General features: G+C 41.4%; 1 protein-coding gene across 3 annotated transcripts; it reads left to right on the top strand.

Annotated features, from left to right (window-relative positions):
• Positions 1-5,227: 5,227 nt before the first annotated feature.
• On the top strand, positions 5,228-25,661 carry AKAP10 (A-kinase anchoring protein 10). 3 transcript variants are annotated; one of them, XM_042791727.1, is made up of 15 exons: positions 5,304-5,603; positions 9,447-9,494; positions 11,819-12,001; positions 12,318-12,872; positions 14,335-14,433; positions 14,886-14,970; positions 15,329-15,452; positions 16,276-16,412; positions 17,500-17,644; positions 18,385-18,558; positions 20,742-20,851; positions 21,720-21,802; positions 22,372-22,424; positions 23,056-23,151; positions 24,275-25,661. In XM_042791727.1, the coding sequence occupies exons 1-15, from the start codon at positions 5,426-5,428 to the stop codon at positions 24,278-24,280; spliced, it is 2,076 nt and encodes a 691-aa protein (XP_042647661.1). In that variant the 5' UTR covers positions 5,304-5,425; the 3' UTR covers positions 24,281-25,661. The 3 variants fall into 3 exon arrangements, with proteins under 3 accessions (XP_032860722.2, XP_032860724.2, XP_042647661.1); XM_033004831.2 differs by lacking the exon at positions 24,275-25,661 and having other exon boundaries at positions 5,228-5,447; positions 23,056-23,399; XM_033004833.2 differs by lacking the exon at positions 24,275-25,661 and having other exon boundaries at positions 5,228-5,603; positions 23,056-23,399.
• Positions 25,662-26,226: the final 565 nt, after the last annotated feature.

Below are 26,226 nucleotides of genomic sequence, written 5' to 3'. Positions count from 1 at the left end.
GGTCGCTTTGCAGCATGAATTGATATTTTACGCTCGTGCCTCGCAGATCTGGCAGGGTTTTCTCGATTTCCAGAAGCTCAGCGCTCCCCCCGAGCGGTACCCACGTCCACCAGACGCAAGCCCAAAGAGCCAGATCCTTTTTCTAAATAGAACCAAAAAAATATTTATTCTGCCCAAGCTCAGGCGGGTTTCAGGCACTTACGGCAGATACCGCTGAATCAGAGTTAAAGCTATTTGGGCAGCTTTTGGTCGGAGAAAAAACAAAAAACAAAAAACAAAACAACTTTCCCTTCAGATCCCAGTGTGCGTTGATTGGTGTTTTAATTGCAGCCCTTGCAGATGGATGGCTCAGAGACAGCCAGAGCGGGACTTTTCCTGGTGAAAATCGTGCAGAGTCTGGTAGTGCAGGAGCCGGGGGCTTGGCACCATCTCCTGGTGTGCGCCCAGACTGCTGGCGGGCAGGAGTTAGGGTGCTGAGATCCCCGAAGGGGAAAGTGATGGGTAAATAATTTCCACTTTACAGCTGAATCCACGGACAGAAAGTCTGGGATAAAACGCTGCGGTTATGTGTGGGGGTAGCGCCTGTGCTTCGTGGGGATGTGTCTTTTTCCTGCATTTAAAGATCTCCATGTTTGTTGTCCGCATAACTGCCAGGAAAGTTTTGAAAGGACAAAAATCACACTCAGCTTTGTCTTTTCCCAGTAGCCCTGGTTTGTAGAAATACCTGACTGCTGTCACGTGCTGCATCACTTCTCATACTCTTTGAGACATTTAGGAGAACAAAAGGGGAAGAAAAACGCATAAATGGAGAAACACAGAAAATGGTTTTAAACTATATTTCTAAAAAAAAAAAAAAAGCATCTTGATTTCATTCAAGCATTTATGACACCATAAATGGCCAAGAAGTCGGGAAAACCACTGTGAATTAGAGAAAGGTCATCTGAGGTGAGCCCCACGCAACACCAGCAATACCACCTGGACAGACTGGAGGTAAGAACCAACTGGTTAGTTTTCAGTAAATCAGAATCATTCCAGAGCGGCACGAAAGCACTGCAGAAGGGGCTGTGAGAGGAGCAGCCTGCAGCAGGGTCAGTGCTGGGAAAAGCTGCAGAAGTTGTGCTTTTCTGTTTCCCATGTCCATGCTCCGGCTCAGCGCTCCTTCCACAGAGCTCGGATGCTCAGAGATCGTCAGCAGCAGGTCACTGACGCAGCTCTTTCTGCTGGGAGTGAGGCTTTTATTTTTTTCCCCCCATTTTTTTCTCCATTACACCTTAAGGTTGAGGTTTTAACCCACCCACTCACCCACTCAGAGCCAGACCGAAACCCCTTGCCCCTTCATTGTGCCCAAATGCCTGGCACAGAGGAACAAACTTTCCTCCTTGGGCATGCGCGCAGTGAAAGGAGGCAAGGAGGTATTACAGTGTTTTAATGAAATCAGTTCATTTTTGCCAGGCTGGGATGTGGGATAATTCTCTTTGAAATCCTCAGCACAGTTGAGAAGCCAGTATCAACCCTCCTGTTCCCATTAAGGCTAATGGACTGAGGTCAGCCACATCCAAATTTGCCGTGAATTTTATGTGTGCATGCAGCCACTTGTTTTCCCATTAAAAAAAAAAAAAAAAAAAAAAAAGAGAAAAATACAAGTCTGTAATTGAAGCTGCTGCAGTTGCAGTTTTGGAGCACCCCCACTGTAATGGTATCAGTTGCATCTTCCCAATTTTACAGCTTCCCCAGCATCCCACTGTGCACCATTGTATGTATGTGCAGCATCTTTCCCACTCTCCCCCACCATTAATTCTTGGATTATTAGCAATTAGCATTTGTATTGTTTATTTTGAAAGTTCATCAAAGATGTCTAATTGTTTGAAATAAGATTCTGCATTTTTTTTAACAGTGCTAATGGCAATGTTTAGAATATATGATTTTTAAGCTTGTAGTGTGTTTCTGTACAAAGTCATCTTTGACTCCTTAGGTATTTTGGACATTATTATTGATTCCAGAGAAAGATCTAAGCTGTTAAAGCCCATAGTCATATAGGTTTTGTTATTTGTATTCCCAAAGTAGTGAGAAGTCTATATATGAGATAGAATCCCAACATCATGTAAATACATGTAAATAAATTAATGGCTTGTCCCAAAGATGTGAGAAATGGCAATGGCCTGTAACATGATTTGTTGCATTTGTATTTTTGTGAATGTTGTAATTGAGCAGAGCAGTTCCCTGTGATTAATTATCTGAGTCAAAGACGCCAAGCTATCAGTGAAGTCTTGTTCTGCTTTATTAATTCTGTCCAAACAAGAGCATCCCATTTAGAGCTTTTCAAATATTAAAGTTTGTTTATTTTTCTAGCTATGGAGAGGGAAAAATCACCAGGCAGCGAGGCATTTTTTTTTCCTTTTATTATTTTAATTTAGGGGGTTGTCCCCCGGCTTCTCTGATGTTGGCCAATTTATGTCCTGAAGTCATATTTCAACTGATTGCTCAGTTAATTATACTGTCATGTTCTGTTAAAAACTCCAGAACCTGATGTTATTCGTGCTTCCAGTTCAGATCTCCAGGGTCCAAGGATCAGTGACTAACTGTGGATTGGAGCTTCAGCCCTTCTGCATATTCCCAAAAAGGGGAGAATATTTCAATCCAGGAAATGTAATTCGTGCCAAACATACTTGTAGCTTGAGGTTTCATCAATTATCTAGAATCTGATGAAGAGATAATTGAATTATCCCAGAGACTTTGACAGGCTGGATGAGGTTTTTGGAAAAGGAGCTGCTGTCCGAAAATTAATTACAACATAGAAGATCTTCCTCATTGAGCGTGATGGGGGATGCCTGCAATTTACCCACCCCAAAATCACGTCGCCAGCTGGTCAGGTTTCTGACAGCCTCGCTTACTGATGGCAGCAACTGTCACTTTGCAGCTGGTAGTGCAGTCTCAGGAGACTGCGTGTCCCAGCATGAAAGGGTCCACGCTGCTTGAAGCAGATATGCACAGCTAAATAAACCGGTTAGAAAACGTACCTGCTTCTACCACTGCTCACCCAGAGAAGCAACATCAGTCAGGGTCTATGGGCATGGCGGTAGAAAGATCAGTGTGTAAGGTCAGAAAGAGGGTCCAGAGTACAGGCTTTCACGGGAATTTTACCGCCAGCTGCAACTGGGGCAGCCTGGCAGACCAGGACTCTCTAATACATTGAGTCCTCTTTCAACCCCAACATATAAATTAAAACTTGCAGCTTGATCTGCAAAACCAGACCCTTTAACAACACCCAGTTACATGGAAATAAAGAGAAATCTGTGTGCAGTATACTGGACACAGGGTCAGATTTGGGTCAGTTATTATGCATGTTTGTAAAGGACTGGGTGCAAACTTTTTTGACCAAAGATGTTTAGTGTTCCCTAAATGATTCATCCCATTCTTTCACACTTTCTCACCTTTTGAATATTTTTGTCTATTAGCAGCCTTTTAGGTAATGTGCCAATTAAATAATTCAGTTTGTTATGCAAAAAACATATATAATAATTCAGTTAATTATCCTGAAACCAGCCTCTGGGCACATGTACAAATATGTATCAAAGAGCATCAGTTAACAAAAATAATATCAAAAGAGGAAATGCAGTTGCTATAGGGTGTTGATCAGCTGCAACATCCTGCCCAAGAGATGGCTTCATCTCAGCCCTGAAGAGATCCCCATATACCTCTTATGCAACTTCCAATTTATGAGTCTTAATTAATGTTTGTAAAGAGCTTTGAAACACTTGGATGAAAGATGCTACAGAAATCTACGTAATGATTATTAATTACATCATTTTCTCATGGATCAAGCACCAACAGCAGGACAATTACGTCGCAGAGGGATGACACTGCATCGATCCATCATGACATGGGGATGTAAAAGGAAGAACTGCAGTTGCCTCCCATGGTCCCTACGCCACCTGCACGGTTTGTTTTGGGACTCTTGTGGTGTTTTGCTAACTGGGTTCCACAGGACAAGGTCCTGGGGTTCAAGCCCAGAAGTGTCATGACATAAAAGAGCTTGAAGAGGAATTGGGCTGAGTTATGCGTTTGGAAAGCTAGTTCCTGTCTGGTATGGAGTGCCAAAACCCACAGGAAAGTGGACATGGTTTGTGTTTCTTCCATGCTCACCTTCGCTAGAGTTCATCGCTCTCAGCTGGCTCTCCAGCATTCATGGTGATTTTAAAGGCAGAAAGTTGTATGGTTTGCTGCGGGGATTGGGTGTAACTGTGTGATTTTGGAGAGCTGCTTTCCAGCGCCGTGCCTCAGTTTCCTCATGCATAAACCAGGATTTTTAATAGTAGTCTTTATAAAGTGTTTGTAAAGCATTTGTATCATGTACCACTCTTGAGATGAACATAAGCAATGCATTATAGCTACAAACGTTCTTTGTAGCTGAGAGAAGATTTGCCTTAGGAGGATAATTAAGAGAATTTTTGTGGCCGGATTGGGGATGCAGATGGACACTCTGATTTCTAGCACCTGTGCCATGCCCCCACATCCTGACCAGCGCTATGCCGCCTGGCAGGGTTTTCTGGTTACACTGCACCGATAACCAGGTAGTTGGCGATGGAATGACAGAGCGGGCACCGCACGAGTGCCCCGACCAGTGCCACCACAGAGCCCACGTGTGGAGGGGCGGCTTGTGCCAAGGCGCCAGGCCCTCGCCTGGCCAGCGATCCGCAGCTGGTGGCTGCCTCCACTGGGACTGCAAAGCCCACGCAGCCCGCGGCGGTGCTCAGACACGGGTGAGGTCTGTCGGGCTGTGCAGTCTCCTCTGCTGCAGCCCCCGTGGCCAAAGGGGACATTTTGGGCCCACGTCTCTGCACAGCACCTTGGCTCTCACCGGCCCTGCCATGAGCTCCGTCCTGTCCTTCGCTCGATGTCGCCTGCCCTCAGGGCAGGCTGTCACCCCTCGCCCACAGGATGCGCCCAAATTGTCGGACCGTCCCTAAAACGCTCCCTCGACCCTCCTCCTGCCCTCATCCAAGATGGCCGAACGCGCCTCCCTCTGCCCGGCGCCCCTAGCCCTGATCAAAGATGGTCGGCTTCCCCCGCCCATCCGCGGACCCCCAGTGAGCCTCTTGCCCTCATCCAAGATGGCCACCCCGACTCGTGGATTGGCTGGCCTGCCCGACGCCGGAGCGGCCATGTTGAGTAAGGCGGGGGGGGAGGGACCGCGGCCGTATCCCGTCATGCTTGGCGGGCCGCCGGCTGCCCGGAAGAGGGAGCGGGGCGGTTGTTGACAATATGGCGGCCGCTGGCGCCTCCGCGGGAGGAAGAGGCGGAGGGAGAGGCGGCGGCGGGCGGAGGAAGGAGGCTCATTCATAGGGAGTCCGGCTCGCTGCCCTCGCCCCTTCCCTCCCCTTTTCCCCCCCCTCCCCAGCGGCCGCCTCGCCCCCTCCCCGGCACCATGTCCTTCTTCAGGCGGAAAGGTAGGGGGGCGGCAGGCGGGAGGCCCGGGGCTGAGGGGCGGCTGCCGGCCTCGTCCCCCACACGGCTGCTGGGCCCCGGCCCTGCCCCTCTGGGGACGGCGACCGGGCCCCGAGAGGAAGCTCGGCCCCCGAGGAGCGGGCTCCCCGCAAATGACGGTCAGTCCCGACACCTCCGGCCCCGGCGGCGGGGCTCTTTTCCTCCCTCAGGGTTCGGGGAGGCGGTCGGGGGGGGGGGAGGGCAGGGCTGTGCGGGGGTCGCTGCTGCGGGGCCTCGGGCTGTCGGCATCCCCCGGGGCTCTCGCAGTGACCTCGGGCAGCCCCGGCTGCTGGCGGTGGCGGGCGCCGGGCGGCAGCCGCCGGCCCCGGGGCCGCTCTGGGGCTCGCCGCCCCTCTCTCCGGGGGGAACGCGGCTCAGCGCTGGAAGAGTTGGGTGGACTGCTGTAAAATGTCTCGTACCTCGTGCGATTTTTGAGCCTTTCAACCTGTTTGGAGAGTATTTTGTTCACAAAGCTGATACGCATGGTTTCGTAAAAATACAATAGGCTACGGATGCTACAGCAGTAGCTAAAAACCCAAATTGAAAAAGGGACCTCATTGTACTGAGTTCTTCATAAAAGCCAAAGGAGTCATTGGCAATTTACGTTGTAATCTCTTTGTTGATGTTATGGAGTACAAGCTAAGATTTGAAATTTAGGTCTTCTGAAATATTTATAATATTTCTGTAGCACAAATGGATGTAGCTTAAATGTTCTTTGAGAGCAAAACATTTTGAAAGCACTTGTGCTACAGCTTGTGATGAAATGTAGTGCACTTTCAATCTGCACCATATGCGGTTTGAGTGGTTTCTGTTGAAAATAGCACCTTTAGGAAGGGCCCCTTGGGGAAGTAGTTCTGTTATCTTGTAATGCTGTAGTTCAAGCAACACGACCATTGCTCTTCCAGCAGTGTCTGCTACAATGCTCTCCTAAAGCATTTCTCAGTTACTAAAGCCCAAAATTACGTTTTGGGAGGCAAAGCTGGAAGGAAAGAACATATTATCAGAGGTGATGTTTTTTCTCATGACTGACATGGCCTGTTGTAAGCCTGCTCAGCCAAAGTAGCAGCATTGAAAATTTCATTCTTTGCGGAGGTTAGTGCAGTAGTCATGGAAGAAATTAGTTTAAATTTCTGTTTGTATTAGTAGTTCTGAAGACACTTGAAATCCACTGAAGGTTTTGCAAGTGCCATCATCCTTTTGGGGATGTTTACATACTAATGTTGAATTGCAGAATAGAACTTTCATACTGCTTATAAACTGCTCAAAAATAGCTTCTGCTGCTTCACACTAATGAAGAGAATTGTGGAGCTACTGTTCCATCCTGATACATAATCATACATACAATGTCAGCTTTGCCTGAAACTTTCTCAGGGAGAAAGTCATGAAATATCTAATTGAGTAGCTGTGTTACTTTGATTAAAGGCTCTTTGGTCAGAGAAGCACATTCAGAACTAAATGCTTGAGTGGCCCTGTTAGGGAGAGAAGTAAGTTTTCATCTGGGTTGTATGTAAAATAATATTGTTTTGTATAATCTCCACTTCAGATACTGGCTTTTAGAGAAGATCTTAAACTGCAGCTGGGAGAAAAGCAACAAATTAAGGCTTATGATAAAACTCTGTAGACTAGACACATGCCGTCCAAAACCATATAAAAGCATCAGTGTTCTTGGGTTGAGCTGTTGTTGTTTAAGAGGGTAAAAAATTTAAAAATTAAATCATAGCAAGGATCATAAAACTGCTAACATGTAGAAAAATCAAAAACAGTGAAATAGTGTTTTTTTTAGCATGGGCTTTAAAATAACAGGGTGGATAATAGGTTGAGAAATTAAACTGTAGCAATTGAACCAGCAGCCAGGTGCTTGAGGGCAGATTATGACATTGTTATCACTGAAACAGTGAGGCTCCGTGCTCTTTCACTAGGGATATCTTGGTAATAACGTACACAGTCCTACCAGTTGATTGCATCTGAAGTTTTATATTGTTTTTTTGACACATACATGTGTGAACAGTTTAGGTTTGTTTGTTCTTCTGTATTCCAAGATATGAATTAAAATTCTCAGGCGTCACGTGGCCAGCTTGCGTCGGTTTGATGTGTTACTCTTTTGTGAATGGGGTTTGCTACTGGAAACTCACAGACTCTTAGTCCTCGGTCATCACGTACCGCAGTTATCGCTCTGGCTTCACACAGACACCAAGTGACATCCGTTTTTTTTTTTGAGGGAAGTGAAAGTAAATTCTTCCAGTGAAACTTCACTCTCAAAAATTTGGTCTTGTCATGTATAGGAGTTTTCTTTTGTCCTTTGCTGTTAACTACTGCATTTTGTTCTGCTTGAGGCTGATGAGAACAAAAGAAGCCAGTGTATAAAGAGGTTAGGAACATGAACCAGGAGTTTGTATTACCAGTAATAAGTAGGTAATTAGACAGAGAGGAACTGAGCAGTTGATAAGAAGGAACAAATGTATTCAAACTGAAAATAGGCTTAATGGGGGACTCTCTGCTGAAACGCAGGAATCATTGCAAATAGTTAGGATTGGTTTCATGAAACAACTATTGGAATAATTTTGGAAAGAAAGCATTTGTAATACTGTATAGGGGTTGCTTTGTCCCCACGGTACCTCAGTGTTACTTCAGACATGCAGATTTTTTCAGTGACTTTTCCTGCACATCAGTGCACCCTCAGTTATGTAAAAGCCAGTTATTCTCACTGTTCACAGCTGCATCTGGCTGCAAGAGTTCAGTTTTAAAAGAATCCAGACCTTTTAACAGAGGCTTAAACCTCTCTATCAGAGAGGGAATGTGCTAGCTGCTAGCTTAAATCTTAAATGCTGAGTTGCCAATTTGCAGCCCTGCAACGTTTATGCTTCTCGCAGCGAAGGCTGGCAGCACAGCAGTGCTGCAGCCGCCACCGTGCAGGACAATTATGTAACCAGAGACTGAAGCTTCCCTTTAAAATATTTAAAATACTTAGGTCAGAGTAGGAAAGGTTGGGTTTGGTTTTTTGGTTTTTTTTTTGGTAATCTGCTTGTGTTTTGTGATGTAAATGTTTGATTGTTCTGGGTTATGATTTGTGGTTATGCTTGGAAGGACTCCACAGTCGGTGTTCAGAGATGACCTATTTGTAGTAATAATCCCAGCCTGGAGCAGCCGGAGGTTTCACTAGTAGATTGTGTTCTTCAGTATCACCACTTAATTTTTCTCATGCCATCCTGTATAAGTACTCTTGTTTCTTTATTTTTGTTTCAAATGGATCTCCTCATTCACTTCCTTTAGGAGCTTCCTTTAAAAAATATTTTTTTAAAAAACTGCTTTTCCATCATAACTTTTTTTAACAATTATCTTCCCATCAGTTGCTTGCTGTAGGTTTGATGATAGTTAAGCAGTATTATTTGAGAGAATTAACTGTGTGCAGTGTGTTTCCAGAACATTTCTGTGGTATCCATCATGACTGAGGAGTCACGGGCTGGCTCTGGCTTTGTGGAGCTGGTTCCATGCACGGCTCTTCGGCTGTGTGTGTTGCACTGCTCGTCCTGTAATGAGGAAGATGTTTTCATGTGGGTGATTTCTAGTTCATAGAGAGCATCTGGCAGTGACCTATGTTAAAACACACCTATCCCATTCTTTACATTTAATGCTATTAATTAAAGTAACCTTGAACGTAGTCTTGCTTTCATCATACAGACAGCAAGAATCTTTCTCAGTGTTAATTTTAACGTACTGTATTTCATTAAACTTAATTCGCGGATGATAAGGTTTTGCTTTTGAAAATAAACCAACACAAAAGCTTTGAAAGCCTCTGCCAGTTACTAGATATGCAGATTTAAATAAGAAGAGATCAGCTTTAACAGTATGATAGTTTACATCTGCCCGTGATGCTTGCTGAAGTTGAGAATTTTATGTCTCTTCTCTGATAAATGCCATTAGTCACCCAAAATAGCATTAACATTTTCCTTTGTATTTTACAGTAAAAGGCAAAGAACAAGACAAGACCACAGATGTGAAAGCAATTAGAAGTAAGATCAATATTTATTTTGTCTGTGAATTCAGATATCTAATGTCATCTACTATTTTTATTTTAATCTGTGGGATTGTTTCTGTACGACTGAGCACAGATGTGACCTATGCATTAAAACCAAAACAGACCCAAAACTTCTGTTTCTGAATATTTATGGTAACTAATCTTTCCTAGTCATCTTGTGGAATCAGTGAGTACAGGTGGTTATTAAACTATGTCAGACATGAGCTTTAATTCAAAGTGATCATGCAATTCAGTCACCTTGCAAATAGTGATTATTCCTTACCTACAATAAATTTCTTCTGAAGTTTCTTGCTTTCATGTAGTGTACTTTGCGGTTCTGAAAATGCAGCTTAACTGTGTCTAATTTGCAAAAGAGGCTGCCAGTGTCTGATTTGACTTTGACCGACGTGGCTTGTGAGACTGAAGATCTGAATCTTGGTCAGAATTAATAACTATTCTGATGCTGCTTTATGGTATACAGAAGTCTTGCTGCTAAATCTGTTAGGAGGGAAAAAATATCTTGATGGGAAGGAAGTTTATTAACCATGGGAAAACAAGATTATTTATTCTGTCAGTTTTTACTGCAGTGCTAAAAGGAGATGAGGTAATTTGTGTGAATCTGATCTGTTACTTTTATATCATCAGACAAAATTCTGTTTCTGTACTTATTAATGTATTATCTGGATATCAAGAGAAAATTAAAGGCTTTTTTCACCTTGGTTTGTCTTTCAAATCAGATATAGGAAACAATAAATTGCAGCCATTTAATAGCACACCCCATGATTTCAGTGCAACTACAATTCCTGATGACTAGCTGGAAGAGTTTACCAGGAAAAGGCTACAGTATGGTGACCTTGTAAATAAAAATAAATTTGAAAATTTTATTGTATTACATATTGTGAGCTGCTGCAAACAGAGAGCATCTTTCCAGTTTGGCAAGCAGCTGCTCCACAGTCTATATGATGTTAGGTTAGCGATGTGGTGCTATCTGGTGGTTTTGGAACATGTGTTTGATCCTTTGATTATGTAGAACAATTTTACCTCAAATGTTTATAATAAAAAATAAAATGTGACTCGAATTCACAAAAGCCTAAACTGTTGTGAGGAGAGTGGCTCTTGTTCTACACGAGTAGCCTCCACCAAGTTTTCCCCAGTTGATGTCATCAGCTAAGCAACTGGCTGCTACCCATTGGACTCACAAAAAAATGTTTTCTCCATTATCACTGGTATTAAATGCCAAAAGCTTTGTAAGAGGCAGCAAGTGGTGTCTTGTACTAAACACTGCAACTGGAGAAACACTTTGCAATAACTTAAACATTTTAATGCTCCTATACTGTTACTCCTAAGGTATCTGTTACCATGACGTGCAAGTGTGAAATTGTCAACTTCTGTCATCGTCTGTTATGAAATTGTGAATAAAAATAAAGTTATGCAGCATGAAAGTCCTCAGAACCAAGTTGCTTGACACCTTGATGAAACACATCTTTAGGAAGTAGTGTGCTGAGATAATGTGTCATCTGACTGGCATTATTTTTGAGTCAGAGGTGTAAGATGTCCTTGCATGACATCCTAATCAAATGCTATTTCCTGAGAGCTTTTGAAACTGCTGTGAGCTGGTTTGTTTTTTCAGCTTTGTTGTCAATTAACAGTTAGTTAGTGCTTTTTCACTGGCAGAGTTTTGTGTGAGGAAGTTCTTTGTTCTCTTTGGGCTCAAATAGCCAGCTGTGTTCTAAAACAGCTAGGGGAGGTTAAGTTTTATAACCTGGGTTTCATCAGAGATACTTCCTTGTTGCTTTTTCTCTTAAAAGTAAACAGGCAAAGAAAATATTTTTGAAAAATATTCTTGTTAAAAATCACAGATAACTTTGTAGTTTAGGATTTTGTAACACGTTTTAGCCTTCAAAAAGGTATGGAAATGGATTGGCGAGAACACTGCAACTAAACTAAATTGTTGACAGAGTATTAAGCCATCATGATAGTGGTTATCAAGGAAGCAGGAAGACTCAGGAACAATAGTTCACATGTAAACTAAGACTTAGCATCTCTTTATTAGCTATTGAATAAGGCAAATATAGGTGGGTGTGTACCACTGGTCTATTGGAAGTGAGTTTACTCTTGCTATGATAAAACTTGTTTATTTCTGTGGCCTTTACTCTTATCAGACCTTTGATCAAAGATGACACGTAGTGGTACAATGAGATTTTTAATAAGGTTGACTGTTGCAAACTTTCTGGCATGTCTTGGGGTGTTCAGCCTTGGATACTGCTTAGAAGAGGTTTTGGGATCCTTGTCTTTTAATCCTTCCTGTCTTGATTCCAGCTCCAATACCAGTACATTCCCCTCAAAGAAGCACTAGAAATCATGCCTTGCTGGAGGCTGCAGGACCAAGCCATGTGGCAATTAATGCCATCTCTGCCAACATGGACTCTTTTTCTAGCAGTCGGACAGCTGCCCTTAAGAAGCAGCCAAGTCACATGGAAGCTGCTCATTTTGGAGACTTAGGTAAGGCTTCTTCAACTCTATAATGTCAACATTTCTTTTTATTCTGTGTCTATTACTAGTACACTCACCATCCTTTGGTTTTCAGGCAAGTAGATTAAGTAATAAAAAAATTTGAGTGCTATTACCATAGCACCTATGTTATCCCAAAAGGGTTTTGAATTGGGACAGTGCATTTGTTTGTTAAGAGGTTCCTTTACTTTGTGTACCGCCATTATGATGGAATCGTCACTTCACCAGTTGCATTGCAGGACATTTTTGTATTGAATAGCCATGCCTGTAGTACATATGGAGTCATTCCCTGTATATTTTTCTTTAGGCAGATCATGTCTGAATTACCAGGCTCAAGAGACCAAATCAAGCCTTTCAAAGACCCTTGAACAAGTTCTGCAGGACAATGTAGCCCTCCCTTATTTTATCCAGTTTATGGAACTACGCAGAATGGAACACTTGGTTAAGTTTTGGTTAGAGGCTGAAAGCTTTCACTCTACAACATGGTCCCGTATAAGAGCACATAGCCTGAACACAGTTAAGCAGAGTTCGTTGGCAGAGCCAGTGTCACCCTCGAAACAGCAGGAAATGGTGTCGTCTTCTCCAACGGGATTGCTTGAGGAGAGACTGGAGGATTCTAGCACAGTCCGTCTGCTCAGGACCAAGCTGGTGGCTTCGGACAAGAACGACAGAACTAGCAACAGCCAGAACCACGTGCTCTCAGGTCAGGAGAGCGACAGCACCAGTGTTCTTTGTCTGAGCAAATCTGAGACAGGGACCCATTCTGTTCCAGCTGATGAGCAAGAATGTTCCAAGCTTACATCATCAAATAGAAACAGCCCTTCCTCTGCACTAAAAGACTTGTCAGGAAAACTCATGAAAAGTAAGTGCTGTGTCTTCCCTTTCTTTAAAAAGGTGGGGAGATGGGAGCATAGGAGCTGCTGCTTGCTTTGCACAGTGAGCTGCCTTGGTTCTCCCATGTTCTTAGTAAGTATGATGTGGTGTTGCGAGGAGGAAAATAATTTTGTGTATCAGTAATGTTAACTTGCTGTATAAGCTAATGCTCGGTTTGAGCTATGTATTGTTTGACTGGTTGTATAACAATAAATACGCTGCTGAAGAGACTTCAGAGTCATTATGTACTCCAATAAGGTTAGGTTACTTCTGTTCTTACATGTGTAATCTTAAGAAATGAAGATGAACATTGCAATGTCCTGTTCTTCCCTCATCCATTCCATCCCAACTTAAAAGAATTGCAGAAAAATTGGATGATGGGGCTGAGAATTGATTATTAACTTTCCATGAAAGGTAAATATCATGTATCATGTAAAATGACGTAAGTAATGGTAACAAGAGACTCGTAGAGAGTTTTGTGTGGAATGTACTGTTTTTGTTCTTGGATTTATTTGATAGAGTTCCTCCCCTTGTAACCGATTTGTTCTCATTTGGATTCCACCTCTTCAGAGGCTGCTGGAAGTAAGGATGAAATTAAAATATTTACTTTTGGTAGTAAGCTACATGCACAGTAACCTGTTTCTCTACTTTGCATCTACTCAGTTCTCCCTCATTTGTGCAAGTCTGCAGACAAAAAGGAAACTCTCCTTTCTTCATATTGGTTCCTTTTGTTTGCCCAACTGTTTCCTTGTGTTGCATCCCTTTCTCTTGCTGTTTGTCTTTCTCATATAGTTATTTATCATGTACCTCCACAATACATAACCTCAGCTCCAAAGTAGCTTAAACTCAGTGATACTTTAGTAATGAAAAGCACCTTTGCTTTCTGATGTCTAAAAATAATTTGAAAGTATTAGGTCTTTTTTGAGAAATCTGAAAAGTCTGGAGTATATTTTTTTTTTCTTCCAGAGCAGTATCCCAACTCTCAAAAGATGAGGTGTAAAGCATATATCTTGTTTTGAGGCATCCCATTTTAAGATTTTTATTTTTTTTTTTAATTCCTTGTTAGCACAAGTGTGTTACATTCTCTATGATGAGAGCTAGAAATTGGGAACTTCAGACCTTGCCAGAAAGGCGTCATTTCTGGGACTAAGGTGTGCAGCTGAGGAAGAGGGTGCTGTCTTGTCTGGTGGTAGGGAGCTCAGAGCTGTGTTGCTCTGTTCCATCTCACTAGTCAGTCCATGCTGGGCTTACTGTGATCTGGCTGGAAATAACACAGTCACTGTAGCTTGTTGGTAGCCAGGCATCGAGTAGTGGACTGAAAGCTTCATGGGAAGGAAGCTTGTTGCTGATAATTAGATACTTACTTTTCTGAAGAGCACATGTTTGTTCTCTCTTCATTTTAGACCTATACCAGGGAATTCAAAGTTTGATTCTGTATTTCTTCCTTGTAGGTATAGAACGGGATGCAGTTAGTACTTTTACCAAATATATTTCTCCAGATGCTGCTAAACCAATACCTATTACAGAAGCAATGAGAAATGACATAGTTGGTAAGAATGTATGCTGCCTACTCATTTCAGAGCTTCCTCCTCTCCTTCCCCATAAAAATGTATCTTGAATACCACACACGCTCGTATTTCTTTTTTATGAAATTTAAAGTCAATTGTAAAAAGATAGTAGATCACTTTAAAAGTTTCGGTGGATCTGACCTTTCAGTAGTGCTGTGCAATATCCCCTGAAGATCTTTCAGAGACTTTACTTAAATTAGTGAAAGAATTCCTGGTGGTTATAGAGGCAGTCCAGATTTGAGTCTCCATCAGGTATTTTAGCCATAATATTGTAATTCAGCTCTCTGCAGTACTTTAAAAGCTCCTTTTGTGCAGTCAGAACCAGCTGAGTCTGGTGGATTTGAACTGCAATTTTTCATTAACTGGTCATCACTCATGTCTTTCAGCTTGATCAGCCAAATGCATGTTAAAATTAACCTGATCTTTCTTTGCAGCAAAGATTTGTGGGGAAGATGGACAAGTGGATCCTAACTGTTTTGTTACAGCACAGTCAATAGTGTTTAATGCAATGGAACAAGAGTAAGTTGATTGAATGGTTTCTCTTCTTGTGTCTGTTGTCCTTCTGCAAAAGGTGGTTCTGTTAAAAATGCTTATGGAGGCATAACTGTGTAATCACTTTTTTTATGCAGTCTTCTATACTTGAAACTGCTCACATCTTTTCCTCCAAATCCATTCCTGGGATCACTTGCTGAAGTTTTATGTGCATGCTATTATTGCGTTCTTTGTGTCTTTCTTGTGTCATTTGTAAACCTGCATCCTTTCTTGTTTGTTTTGCTTTTGACTAAAATTATAAGACTTCTGGGGAAAGAACTAAGTGGTTCACAAGGTGCCCTGAATGCTGTTGACAATAACTAGTTGTTTTTCTATCTTTGTGCAGGCACTTTAGTGAATTTTTGCGAAGTCATCATTTCTGTAAATATCAGATTGAGGTGCTGACTAGCGGGACTGTTTATCTGGCTGACATACTTTTCTGTGAATCAGCCCTGTTCTATTTCTCTGAGGTGAGTGTTAGGTTTTGGGCTGGTTTTTTTATTCCTTTCTATCAAATGGAAAAAACTATTCATCTCCTGATGGCTCTAATAAAGACACCTCAAATATAATAAAAAATTAGGTGGATACATTTCCAGGAGAAAATGTATTAAACAGTTTCCTGTCCATGTGTAGGACTAGTTCAGATGTTCGGACCTGTATGTTGTATTGTAGCATGAGTATTCATGCGTGTCTTTTTCCAGTTAGTGAGTGCAGCTGAGTGTCTCTTTGCTTTGTAGAAGATTTGCCATGGTCGTCTTAATCTTGCCAAATGAAGTAGTGACTTTGAAAGCCTTAAGCACTATAACATATAACAAATAATTCAATAGCTTTACATAGAGAGGATACCAGATTGGAATGTGGTAGGTTAAATATATGATCTTACAGTTGCAGAGCCCTATACCTTTAGGGAGTCATCTGTTAGTAGTGAAATACTTGTCCTGATAGTCTGACAAGCCAATATAGTTTGAAAGAGAAAGCTGGGAAGCTGAGACAGTATGCCAAGCTCAAGGTAAGCTAAGCATAGCATGAAAATAGTTTTTCCTCTGTTTAGTATGATCCAAATAAGTAGTTGTGTGTTTATTTGGTTTGTTTTTTTAAAAAAAAACAAACTAAATCTGTCTGCAAGACTATCTGAAAATTCAGAATATTCATATGCCCTGGTGGAAAATTTTGCGTCATTAATATATGGACCATGTTTCTTGTTTTAAACGAGAAGGAGCAGGTTGGTCTATGCTTATTAAGATTTTGCTAAAACTTCTTTAATTTCTCCTCTTTTTTTAATTTCCCTTTCAGTACATGGAGAAGGAAGATGCAGTTAATGTATTGCAGTTCTGGTTGGCAGCAGATAACTTCCAGTCTCAACTTGCTGCCAAAAAAGGCCAGTATGATGGGCAAGAAGCACAGAATGATGCCATGATTTTATATGACAAGTGAGGGAGTTCAACTATTATTTGTTCTGAAGTTCTAATTGTGTGTTTGTAGTTTTCTGTTGCACTGTGCAAAAGGAACTTTTCCTTTTCAAACCATAACTGTGCAGTCTTGCACTGTTATGCTGAAATGCATTTTATTAAGGTGGCCTTCGATGTGTATGTACCCAAGGACTTTTAAAATTTTTCTTTATACATGAGGAGAAAATGCTTATGAGGACTCCGTTCTTAAACACAACCCAGAGTTTTCAGGAGCTGATTGCTTGAGTTAATGTTTGGTCATGAAATATCAAAACCAGTTGGTTGCCATATGAAAATGTAAATGATTTAAACCTAATAGCAGATGTATCACTATAGGAAAAACCTTAAAGTTCAGATACTGTTAGCCATTTAAAGTAGGCTGTAGGACCTGTTACCACACATTGTGAAAGCCAAATAGTGCTTCTTGTTAGTATTTCAAAATATTTTTCCTTTTTTAAGAAAGCGACCCGATCCCTTTTAACATCAAACTTTCACTCTCAGTAGTGTCACTTTTTTCCTTTATTTTGTGCTTCATCTTAGCAATAATACAACTGGAAGACAGACATCAAAACTGCTTCCAGAAAAAGTTTGTTCTTAAGCTGAAGTGTGAGACTCCTTGCCATAAGCTTGTTGAGTTATTGCCGTAGTAGGAGATAATCATTGGACAGGAAGAAAGCAGTTCACTCTGACTTCCATCAGTCATCTCTCCACTCCATCCATAAACTGTTTTCAATGATGTGATTAGTGGAGAAATGCTGCTTCAGAGTTCTGGGTGTTTCCTGCATCCCTGCTACAAAACTGTGTAAGATTCTGCTCATCAGTAGTCACACGACGCTCTGTTTCTTTTATCTGTAAGTTCAGGGCAAGGCTTTATCAAAAATGTTTCTGTGAATTGGGGATTTTTCTTCCCCTGTGGATAGTGAGGATCAGTTGTGTGTATGATTTTGAAGCCAGCACTGTCTAGTGGCTGCAGCATGATTAATGGTCTTCAGTGGAAAGGGCAGGTACTAACCACCTGCAAAGTTTTGCAAATCCTTTTGTCGTTGTCTTCCCCTGTCCGGTGCTGCAGGTACTTCTCCCTTCAAGCCACGCATCCTCTTGGGTTTGATGACTCAGTGAGGTTAGAGATTGAATCCAACATCTGCAGGGAAGGTGGGCCTCTCCCTAACTGCTTCACTACTCCGTTACGCCAGGCGTGGACTACCATGGAGACGGTGAGTTACCTTCTTCAGAACAGTTTCAACCATTAGTAAAGATGATGTGGAGATTGTGCAGTGTGTCAGGTGATCCCTGCAGCATCTCTGATTTTTCCTGTTCTTTTACTGACTTCCTGTTTACCTGGATAATAGAACAGCTTTAGTAAAACCCGTTAGACTGTTCTTCCCAGCCTGATTTGAAAAGATACCGCACACTGGCTTCTGTTAATTCTCTGTGAAATGTTTGTCTTGAGTGATTATTGCATTTTAATGGAAATAACAGAATTTCCTCCCATGTGAATTGCTATCATCAGCTCTTTATATATCTTTAGAAGATTTTCCTTCCTGCTAGTAGCAGTTGTTTGCAAGTCTAATACCAGTGATGTGGCTAATAGTGTAACTCTGGGATACCTGGATACTAGAGATCAAAGATTTGATTCTGGAGCTGCAGATGATTTTTGAACAGCACAGCAAAATAACTGTAGGCCTACTGGGTTGTCTGGCTTTTCTAGGGAGGAAAAAATACCTGAACTTCAGTTCCAATTACTGAAGGATTCGGTTAATACAGTTGTTTTGCAGTAGCATTCAAATTTAAAGCAATGCAATTGCTGATCTGGAATAATTCTGTCTATGGACACTTACTTGTGTATCATTTACACAAGGACTGAGATGTTTGTGTGTCCCTTCTGTTCTGCAATCAATCTACAGTAATTGTGCAGACCAGCCTCAATTAAAGAGGACTTCTTCTTCTCTCTCAGGTGTTTTTACCTGGTTTCTTGTCCAGCAACCTTTACTACAAATACTTGAATGATCTCATCCATTCAGTACGAGGAGATGAATTTCCAGGAGGGAATATTGCACTGAGTATTCACGGCCCCGGTAGCTCTCCCGATAGCGATTCTGTAGGGGGCCCGGATGGCTCTGCCTCCCAGGTATGAGTTTTGTGGTTTGATTCTGTTACAGGAAATGCTGCAATTGCTTTTCTGTGTCGATACCAAAGATCATACGTTGTAAGGAAACATCTTGTAATTTGAATCTTCCCATTCCACTCTAACATTAAAGCCTGTGTTATATTAGGATGGGTTTAGTCTACCTGCTGCCATGTTCAAACAAACAGTATTGGCATGGAGGGGTATCTCTTGCACCCAAAGCCATATTCTGCTTTTAGCTCTTTGCATCAAAGTTACATTTTTACTGAGCTGTTAATATTCACTGAAGACTGTTTCTTAGTGCCGTAACATTTAAAAATGCCTTTTATTAGAAATAATGTGGGTTTTTGTTCAATGCCATAGTTAACTTTGGGCAAAAATTGACACCTGTGAATATGCTATAGAATTTAAATACAAATAGGCAAGTTTTGTGTGCTCAGTTCTATTAAAGTGCCAGATCTCCTTTCCTGAAAAGTCCACTCAATTCTTATGGTTTAAGACCTCTATCTACAAAAACATAGAGCACTGACAGTTAATATCTGACCAGGTGGTGATCACTGGTTGGTCTCGGCAGACTCTTCCCTACTATCATTCTCAAGCTAGCTAGTTGTGCTAGTCTGATAGAAAATGGCCAGACTCCTCGCCTTGCCAAAAGAGAGCTCTGTCACTTTGCTGTATTGCCACTGAGATGCTCAGAGCTGAGGGGTGGTACCTCAGTTTTGTTTGCATGTGTATAATTTGATGTAAAGATAGGCATTAAAAAAGTTGATTACTGGGTAAGTCATTCTGTTCAGTTGCTACGCATGATCAGAGCTATGTGGCTGCTTCTTCGCTGTACTGCGTAAAAATGAGCCTGTGATGGGGCTCCTTCAGCTCTGTTACCCTTCCAGAGTCACTGAGAAGTGTCCACTGTGTGTTTGCTTTGCATGGTGCCCTGGTTGTGGGCCAGCATCTTTCTTTTGTGTTGCCTTTTGTGGTGCTGCTTTGAGAGCTGTGTTCCCGGGTGGGCCTGGCCTCAGAAATGGACGGTGGAGCTCACTCCGCTCTGAAACCCTCCCAGTAATATCAAAGATGTGTTTTTAACCAAGAGTTGTCTGTTCCAAAAATTCTGGCTTTGCTTAATTCAGATCTGAAAGAAGCAAGAATAAGCAGATTCTAGCTTATCTGTAACCAGGTCAGCCTGCAAACTGCAAGCCCAGCTGAGAGCAGAAAAGCTAAGCGAGAACAGCTTCTGCTGAACTGCTTTTATTGACTGCTGCAGTGCCACCATGGGCTTTAAATTCAGTATCTAGACCAAGGTTATTGATGGACTGTTTTGAGCAACTTGGAAGCTGTTCTACCTGCTGGTAATGTTTTTAAACCTCCTAATTTGCAAGGAGATAATATTCCTCCTCCTAGTTGCAAAGTGGGGAATAAAATCTGCGTTCTTGAAATATCCTGCTACTTGATAGTCTGAGCAGGAGAAACTGCTGGTAATTGGCTTGCTTGGACAATTTAGGAAATGAAGTGCTGCATTTTGTGGTGTGCATTCCTACTTATCTGAATAAGAGAATCTCTGGGTCTCTGCATATTTTTGCATAAAAAACAGCACTTATGCAGAGCAGCAGGAAAGGAGTTTGCAAGGCAGCTACCATAAATATTTCTGTTCTGTGTTAAGGTGCTAATAGATTGCTGTCCATTTGTGCTCTCCCTGCTGTTGCTCTAATGTTTCCTTGGCTTTTTTCATAATCTTATATAAATACTCCAGGCCAAGAGATAAGTGTTTGTTCTCTGTGTATGGGGGAAGCATAGCGTGTTTGGGAATTGCTTACCAAGTGCATGAGAGGGATGAGTGACACTGCAGCTTTTGAGGTAGCTCAGTGTTATGTACTCACAAACAAATCATTTGCATGTGCACACAGATCTGTTCAGTTGATAATTCTTAGACAGCAGTCCTTACACTTACATATGCTGACCTGTACGTTGTGTCTTTGGCTCTGTTCATATAACTTTATCATCCTCTGTTTAAAAACAGTGTCATACTGAGTTAGGAATTCATCGCTGTGTAGATGCTCTCTAGTTCTTTTATGCTTGCTCAGAGACTCTGTGGAGGTTTATCGCAGTGTAAAAGCACTAAAATTGCAGTTTTGTTAAGAAGCTGTTAGTTGTCTGCATTGGGCACTAATACTTAGAATTTTTATTTGTAGTCCAATGTCAAAAAGGCTAATGTTAAAATCCTGAAAAATTTTGATGAAGCAATAATTGTAGATGCTGCAAGTCTGGATCCAGAATCTTTATATCAACGAACATATGCAGGGTAAGGTTCATTCAGTGTATCTCATTCTTTCTAGGTATGTGTTTCACCTCTGTCTCATTTTTGCTGTGTCCTCCTGCATGGAGAGTACACATAAATGCAAAAAGTTGTAATCTTAGTACATTTGAAAGTAAATTTATTTCAGTAGTGTGATTTAACACCAGTGTCATAGTGAATGTTTCTCTGACCAGAATAGCAGCCAGAGAAGTATTTCCATTTTTTTTTCTTTCTCCTAGTTATTATTCTTCTTTGACTCCAAACTACAGCTAAGCAGTTCCTATTTGGGGTTGGAACAGGAAAGAATAAGCTCAGCCGCCTTTGATATTGTAATGTGTAACTGATTTCTCCCTACCCCCCATCGCAGAGAAGGGCTTATACTTAATTTCTTTAGCAGATTGCACAGCTATTCTTCTGTTTCTTAAGTTGCTCTTTGTTATAAAGCTCTTCTGCTCTGTGAATCTCATACAGAAACCCTTTGTTTCTATAGCTACCTTGCTTTTCTATTGTATACCAGTCTTCTGTCCTTTTAGGTACTGTAAACTATTTTCTCCCTAATGACATGTTTTTATGATAGTGTAGAACACTCGCTAGCACTGCCTGTTGATATTACATGATTGAGTCATTGAAATATTTGCCTGCTTCTAGTTTCTAGAAGAATTTTTAAGATACACTTCAAATTCGGATATGTGAGAAGAGCAGGAGACTTTTCCCAATGTATCAGTTTTAGGTGGAAGACACGGTAATTGGTAAAATGCCAGTCTTCTGACACTAGAGTCTTTATTGTGGTGGCTTTTTTTGTTTTCCTGACTGGTAGCTTTCCATAATGCTGAAGTTCTCTTGGTAACCTTTGTGGTTCTTTTCCTCTCTTCAGGAAGATGACATTTGGACGAGTCAGTGATCTGGGACAGTTTATCAGAGAATCTGAACCAGAGCCTGATGTCAAAAAATCAAAAGGTTTGTTTTCCTCTTTCTCTCCATTTCTGTGAACATCTGCAGAACTGCTTTCTTCCTTACTGCAGTCAAGATAAGCAAGATGCTTGACTCGCCAAATAGAGATGCTTAGGAGACCGCCCTGTAGTGAGGCAAAACCCATCTCTGGCCCAATTTCCTATCCATATTCTGCTTTTCTGGTCCAGCTGGACTCCTGGGAGTATGAGCAGCCTGTGGGAGTTGGAGCTGTCGATGGAACCTGGCAGGGACGAAAGCCGCTAGCAGCTGAGCTGATGATCAAACCTTCAAAGATTCGGTCTCAAGATGAAAAAGAACTTCAGCTCTCCACATGCTTTGCACCCAGTTTGGGATCTGCTGTTAATGCTGATTTTCAGCTCTTGTAAAGAGGAATGGTTTGGGCCCAGTGTCTAATAAGCCATGGCTCCACGTGATCCCTTGCCTTTCATCCCACTCTTCTGTGTTCTCTAACACCAGCAGTGCAAACCCTTGAGGATGGAAGGAATTAGCTTTTATAGAGGTGTGCCACAGAGTTTGCTAATATACGTTGTTTGCTGTTTTTTTATCTCAACTAGGGTCCATGTTTTCACAAGCAATGAAGAAATGGGTTCAAGGAAACACAGATGAGGTGTGTCCTCTTTAATGTTGTCCTTGTGACTGACTTTACAGCGTAGATTAGGGCAGTGAAGTATTGAAATTCTTAATCCTGGCTGTTCTCTGAGTATCTTTCTGGTGCACCAACAAGAACTGTCAGACTCTGTGTGCTAAATATAACTTGATTGCATGCATGTGTGAAACTAGTTTGATTTTTGCCAGTGCTTGCTGGTTTAACTAATATAATGGTTAACTGTGTGCTTGCAGTCAAGCCTTTCTTATTACAGTGTTATATCTACAATTAAGAGTGGAGGTGCTGCTGTTCTTTGTGTTTTACTATGAAGTGACCACGGTACGTGGATTACAGGCTGCATTTTTTCCCCCTCAGAGGGGCTTGGAGAAGTCCCCAACAATTAAGTCTAAAAACTTTACTAATTCTCTTGGAAATGTCATCAAACCATAAATACTCATGATAACTGAAGTTAATGCTGTACTTGGAAACCAGGTGCATTTCTATCGAGTGAGGATACATTTACTACAAGTCACTGGGTTGTGAAGGTTAACCACATCTCCAGGGTTGAGCGTGTGAATTATGCCGAGAGGAGTGTATTTTTATTTTAAGAAATTGAAGCTATCTGTATTTTGGGATGTTTTTTCTATGGCAGGCTCAAGAAGAGATGGCTTGGAGGATAGCAAAGATGATAGTCAATGACGTTATGCAGCAGGCGCAATGCGAACAGCCTTCGGAGAAGGTTACGAAGGTGAGGGGGTGGAAAGGCTGCCTGTCTTTATCTGATTTAAGCCAGACTGTGGGAGGAGCAGAGCTCTTGCTTGTCTTCCTAGTGCATCTGAAACCCACACTGGTAAATGTTCAAACTAGCATAGCATGATATGAAGAAACAAAGGTTGGAAGTGTTTCAGCCTACATATGATGTAGGAATTTCTTAACAGACATCTGTAATGGTTCTCCTGTGCAAGCATTAAAATTGTCTTTGTTCATTTTGAGTCTTTGCAAACTGCCTTATTAGTTAAAAGGGTGATTTGTGTAGCAGGATCAATACTGTAATTCCTTATTTGAGTTCATGCTTGCTGTTTCATATTAATGAATACTGGGGTTTTTTGCCTATGGTGTCAGTAAAACTCAACAGTGGGAAGGTGGTCTTGTTGGGTGCACCGATTTATGCAGTGCTGTCTCTTAACACTTTAAAAAAGACACAGTAGCCCTGTCCATAGGCTAGTGGCCTAGTGTTGTATATTGGTATTTAGTGGCCTTGTTGTACAAGTCCACATGTTCTGTCTTAAAAAACAAAACAAAAACAACCCCCCAAAAAAAAAACCAAAACCAGACAGTTCTGATGCAACTGTTAGATTTTGTGAAATAATGACAACAGTTTAGCAAGTTAATAGCTGGTACTTCTGGCTTTCATGCATCTGACTTTTTTAAAATTAACTTCACTATTTTTAATTATTGAAGGTCAACATGTGCTAAAGCCCAGTTATTAGACCCAAACGGATGAATCCATAGTTTCACTATGTGACTGTTTTCTTTTTAATAGAGCAGTTACATTTAAATGGCTTGTATAATGATTTCACTTAATAGCTTGGCTGCAAATTATATCATTCCAGTCTGGCTAGATGAAAAGGTCACTCAGCACAGTATTTAGAAATATCAAGTGGCTGCAGATGCTCTGGATTCAATTAAGCAAGCACGGTTACAGTAATCAGAAAGTTGAGTGTGTTGTGGGATTAGTTGGGTGTTTTTTCTCTCCCACACACGAGCATACCTTGCTTCAACATTTTTAAACACAAAATATCTTTCTATCGAGCGATTGCCTTCTGTATTTTAGGGTAAAGTGAACTCTAACCCTGTTTTTCCTTTTTCAGCTATGATTTTAGAAATGCCGGAACAGGAAATATGGTTTTCCGCTTCAAGAAGGAGTGAACTTTCCCTTTTGGTGGATTCTTTAACACAGCCAGTAAAAAAAACAAAGCACTGTTACTCCAACTGCTGAAATCTCCCTCGTTTATAAAGAAGAATTGAAAAGAAGCAATCCTGTACCTCTACCGTAGAGCGTGAAGAAACACTTTTTCCTGTTGTATGTGGCATTCACAATAATGATGGTTTTTAAAGAGATGAAGACGCAGCTTATGAATGTGTCACTGAGAAACCGTGATCAACTTCACAAATACTTGACCCTGTCTCAAAAAGACTTTTAAGCAAAATATCTGGAATGGGACACAAGCCACAGCAGAGGGGAAGGTTTTGCTGTAGTTTCTAGTTCTACTACTTGTAATTTTTAAACACATAATTGTAAGGGCCATGGCGTGTGTTCCTAAGGTTGGCCATTGGAGAAGTGAACCTGAAATTCATTGGCAGTGAATGACCTAAAAATTTCTAAGTTTTATTTTTCCTTACTTGAAATAGATGCGTATTCAACTGTAAGATAAATGTATTTTACTTCATAACTACATTAACTTTGAAGGCAGCGTAGAATGATCAGGAGCGAAGTCTGGACAGTGTAACTCTTCCTTATTGAGCTCTTACACCTGCACACACAAACCTCCCGTGTCTAACACAGAGCAGGCTCTTGCACTTGTGAAACCCTCTGCTCCCAAGCCACGGCTCCGAACACAGCCCACAGTTTGAGGAGCTTGTACCCTGTAGACTGCTCCCTTTTCTTTCCATTCCACAAGCAAGGGAAAAAAGTAATTGCTGCCATTTGCCATAGCTTGTTGTCCTCTGACCAACATAGTATCTAATTCCAGATGTTTGGTTTACAAAGAAAAACAATTTTTAATGACCTCTGGCCTTCTCCCTGACATTGTCAACACTTGCAAAACCTGTAATTAAAAAAGCCACTGTGTTACACAGCACCTCTTTTTTTTTTTTTTTTTTTTTCCCTAGTGAATTGATTTTTGCAGGGTATCAAAAATCCTCAGTGTCTCTTATGTTATAGCTGCATTTTTAGTATACAACACTTCTATTTTGGGTTTTTTGTTTTACTCATGATTGCTTTTTTTCTTCAAACTTTGCAAAGAATTTGAATCATCTCCAATGTTCAGAATATCTTGATTGACTAGCAAGTGTTATTCTGTTGCAATATTCGATTGTATAGAGACACACTGTATTGTCTATAAAAAAGCAAAAAAGGCTGTGTATAGGTTTTTGGTACTATGTACCACCTCTTATTTCTCTCATGCCCAAGTATTCATGTACTTAAACCATACTCTATTTAATTGTGTTTTGATTTAAAATATATAAATATTAAAATTTGTGTCAATTTTCTGTTTTGATGGGATTTGATTTTGCATGTTGTTGTTGTTTTCAAAGCATCAGTCTTAGGTGTTTATAAAAAGCAAACCCCTGAACAGTTTATTCTTGGTACATTTGCACATATTTCTTAATATTGAATGGATGATGTTAATGGTAGTGTAGTGAAATAAGAATAATTTCTAGCTGTAGTAAATAAGGTGTTTCAAAGAATATCACAGCTGGGTCCAAGGGGCAGGGCTGGGGCCTGTAGCACAGTACTGACCTACACACAGAGACTTGAATGGTCTCTGGGGTAGAGCGAAACCCTTGCCTGCTCTCTGTGCAACATTTACTCATTTTTCCACCTTGTCAGGGTCCAAACTAACCAGCTGAGTGCATTTAGGTGTTACAGGCCCCAGGTTTGAGTGCAAATATTGCTCAGAGCTGTTTTTCCTTCAGCTGCTCTGCTGCCTGGGGTGGATGTGGCCAGACCGAGTGCGAGAGGCTCAGCTCATCTCGGGTTTGCTCTGTAGCAAACGCCTGCAGTGCTGCAGCTCCTGGAGAATGATAAGAAAAGTGTCCA

The sequence above is a fragment of the Tyto alba genome, unplaced genomic scaffold (genome assembly GCF_018691265.1).
Source record: "Tyto alba isolate M040663 unplaced genomic scaffold, T.alba_DEE_v4.0 Super-Scaffold_19, whole genome shotgun sequence".
Lineage (NCBI taxonomy): Eukaryota > Metazoa > Chordata > Aves > Strigiformes > Tytonidae > Tyto > Tyto alba.
This window is presented reverse-complemented; position numbering and strand designations above follow the sequence as displayed.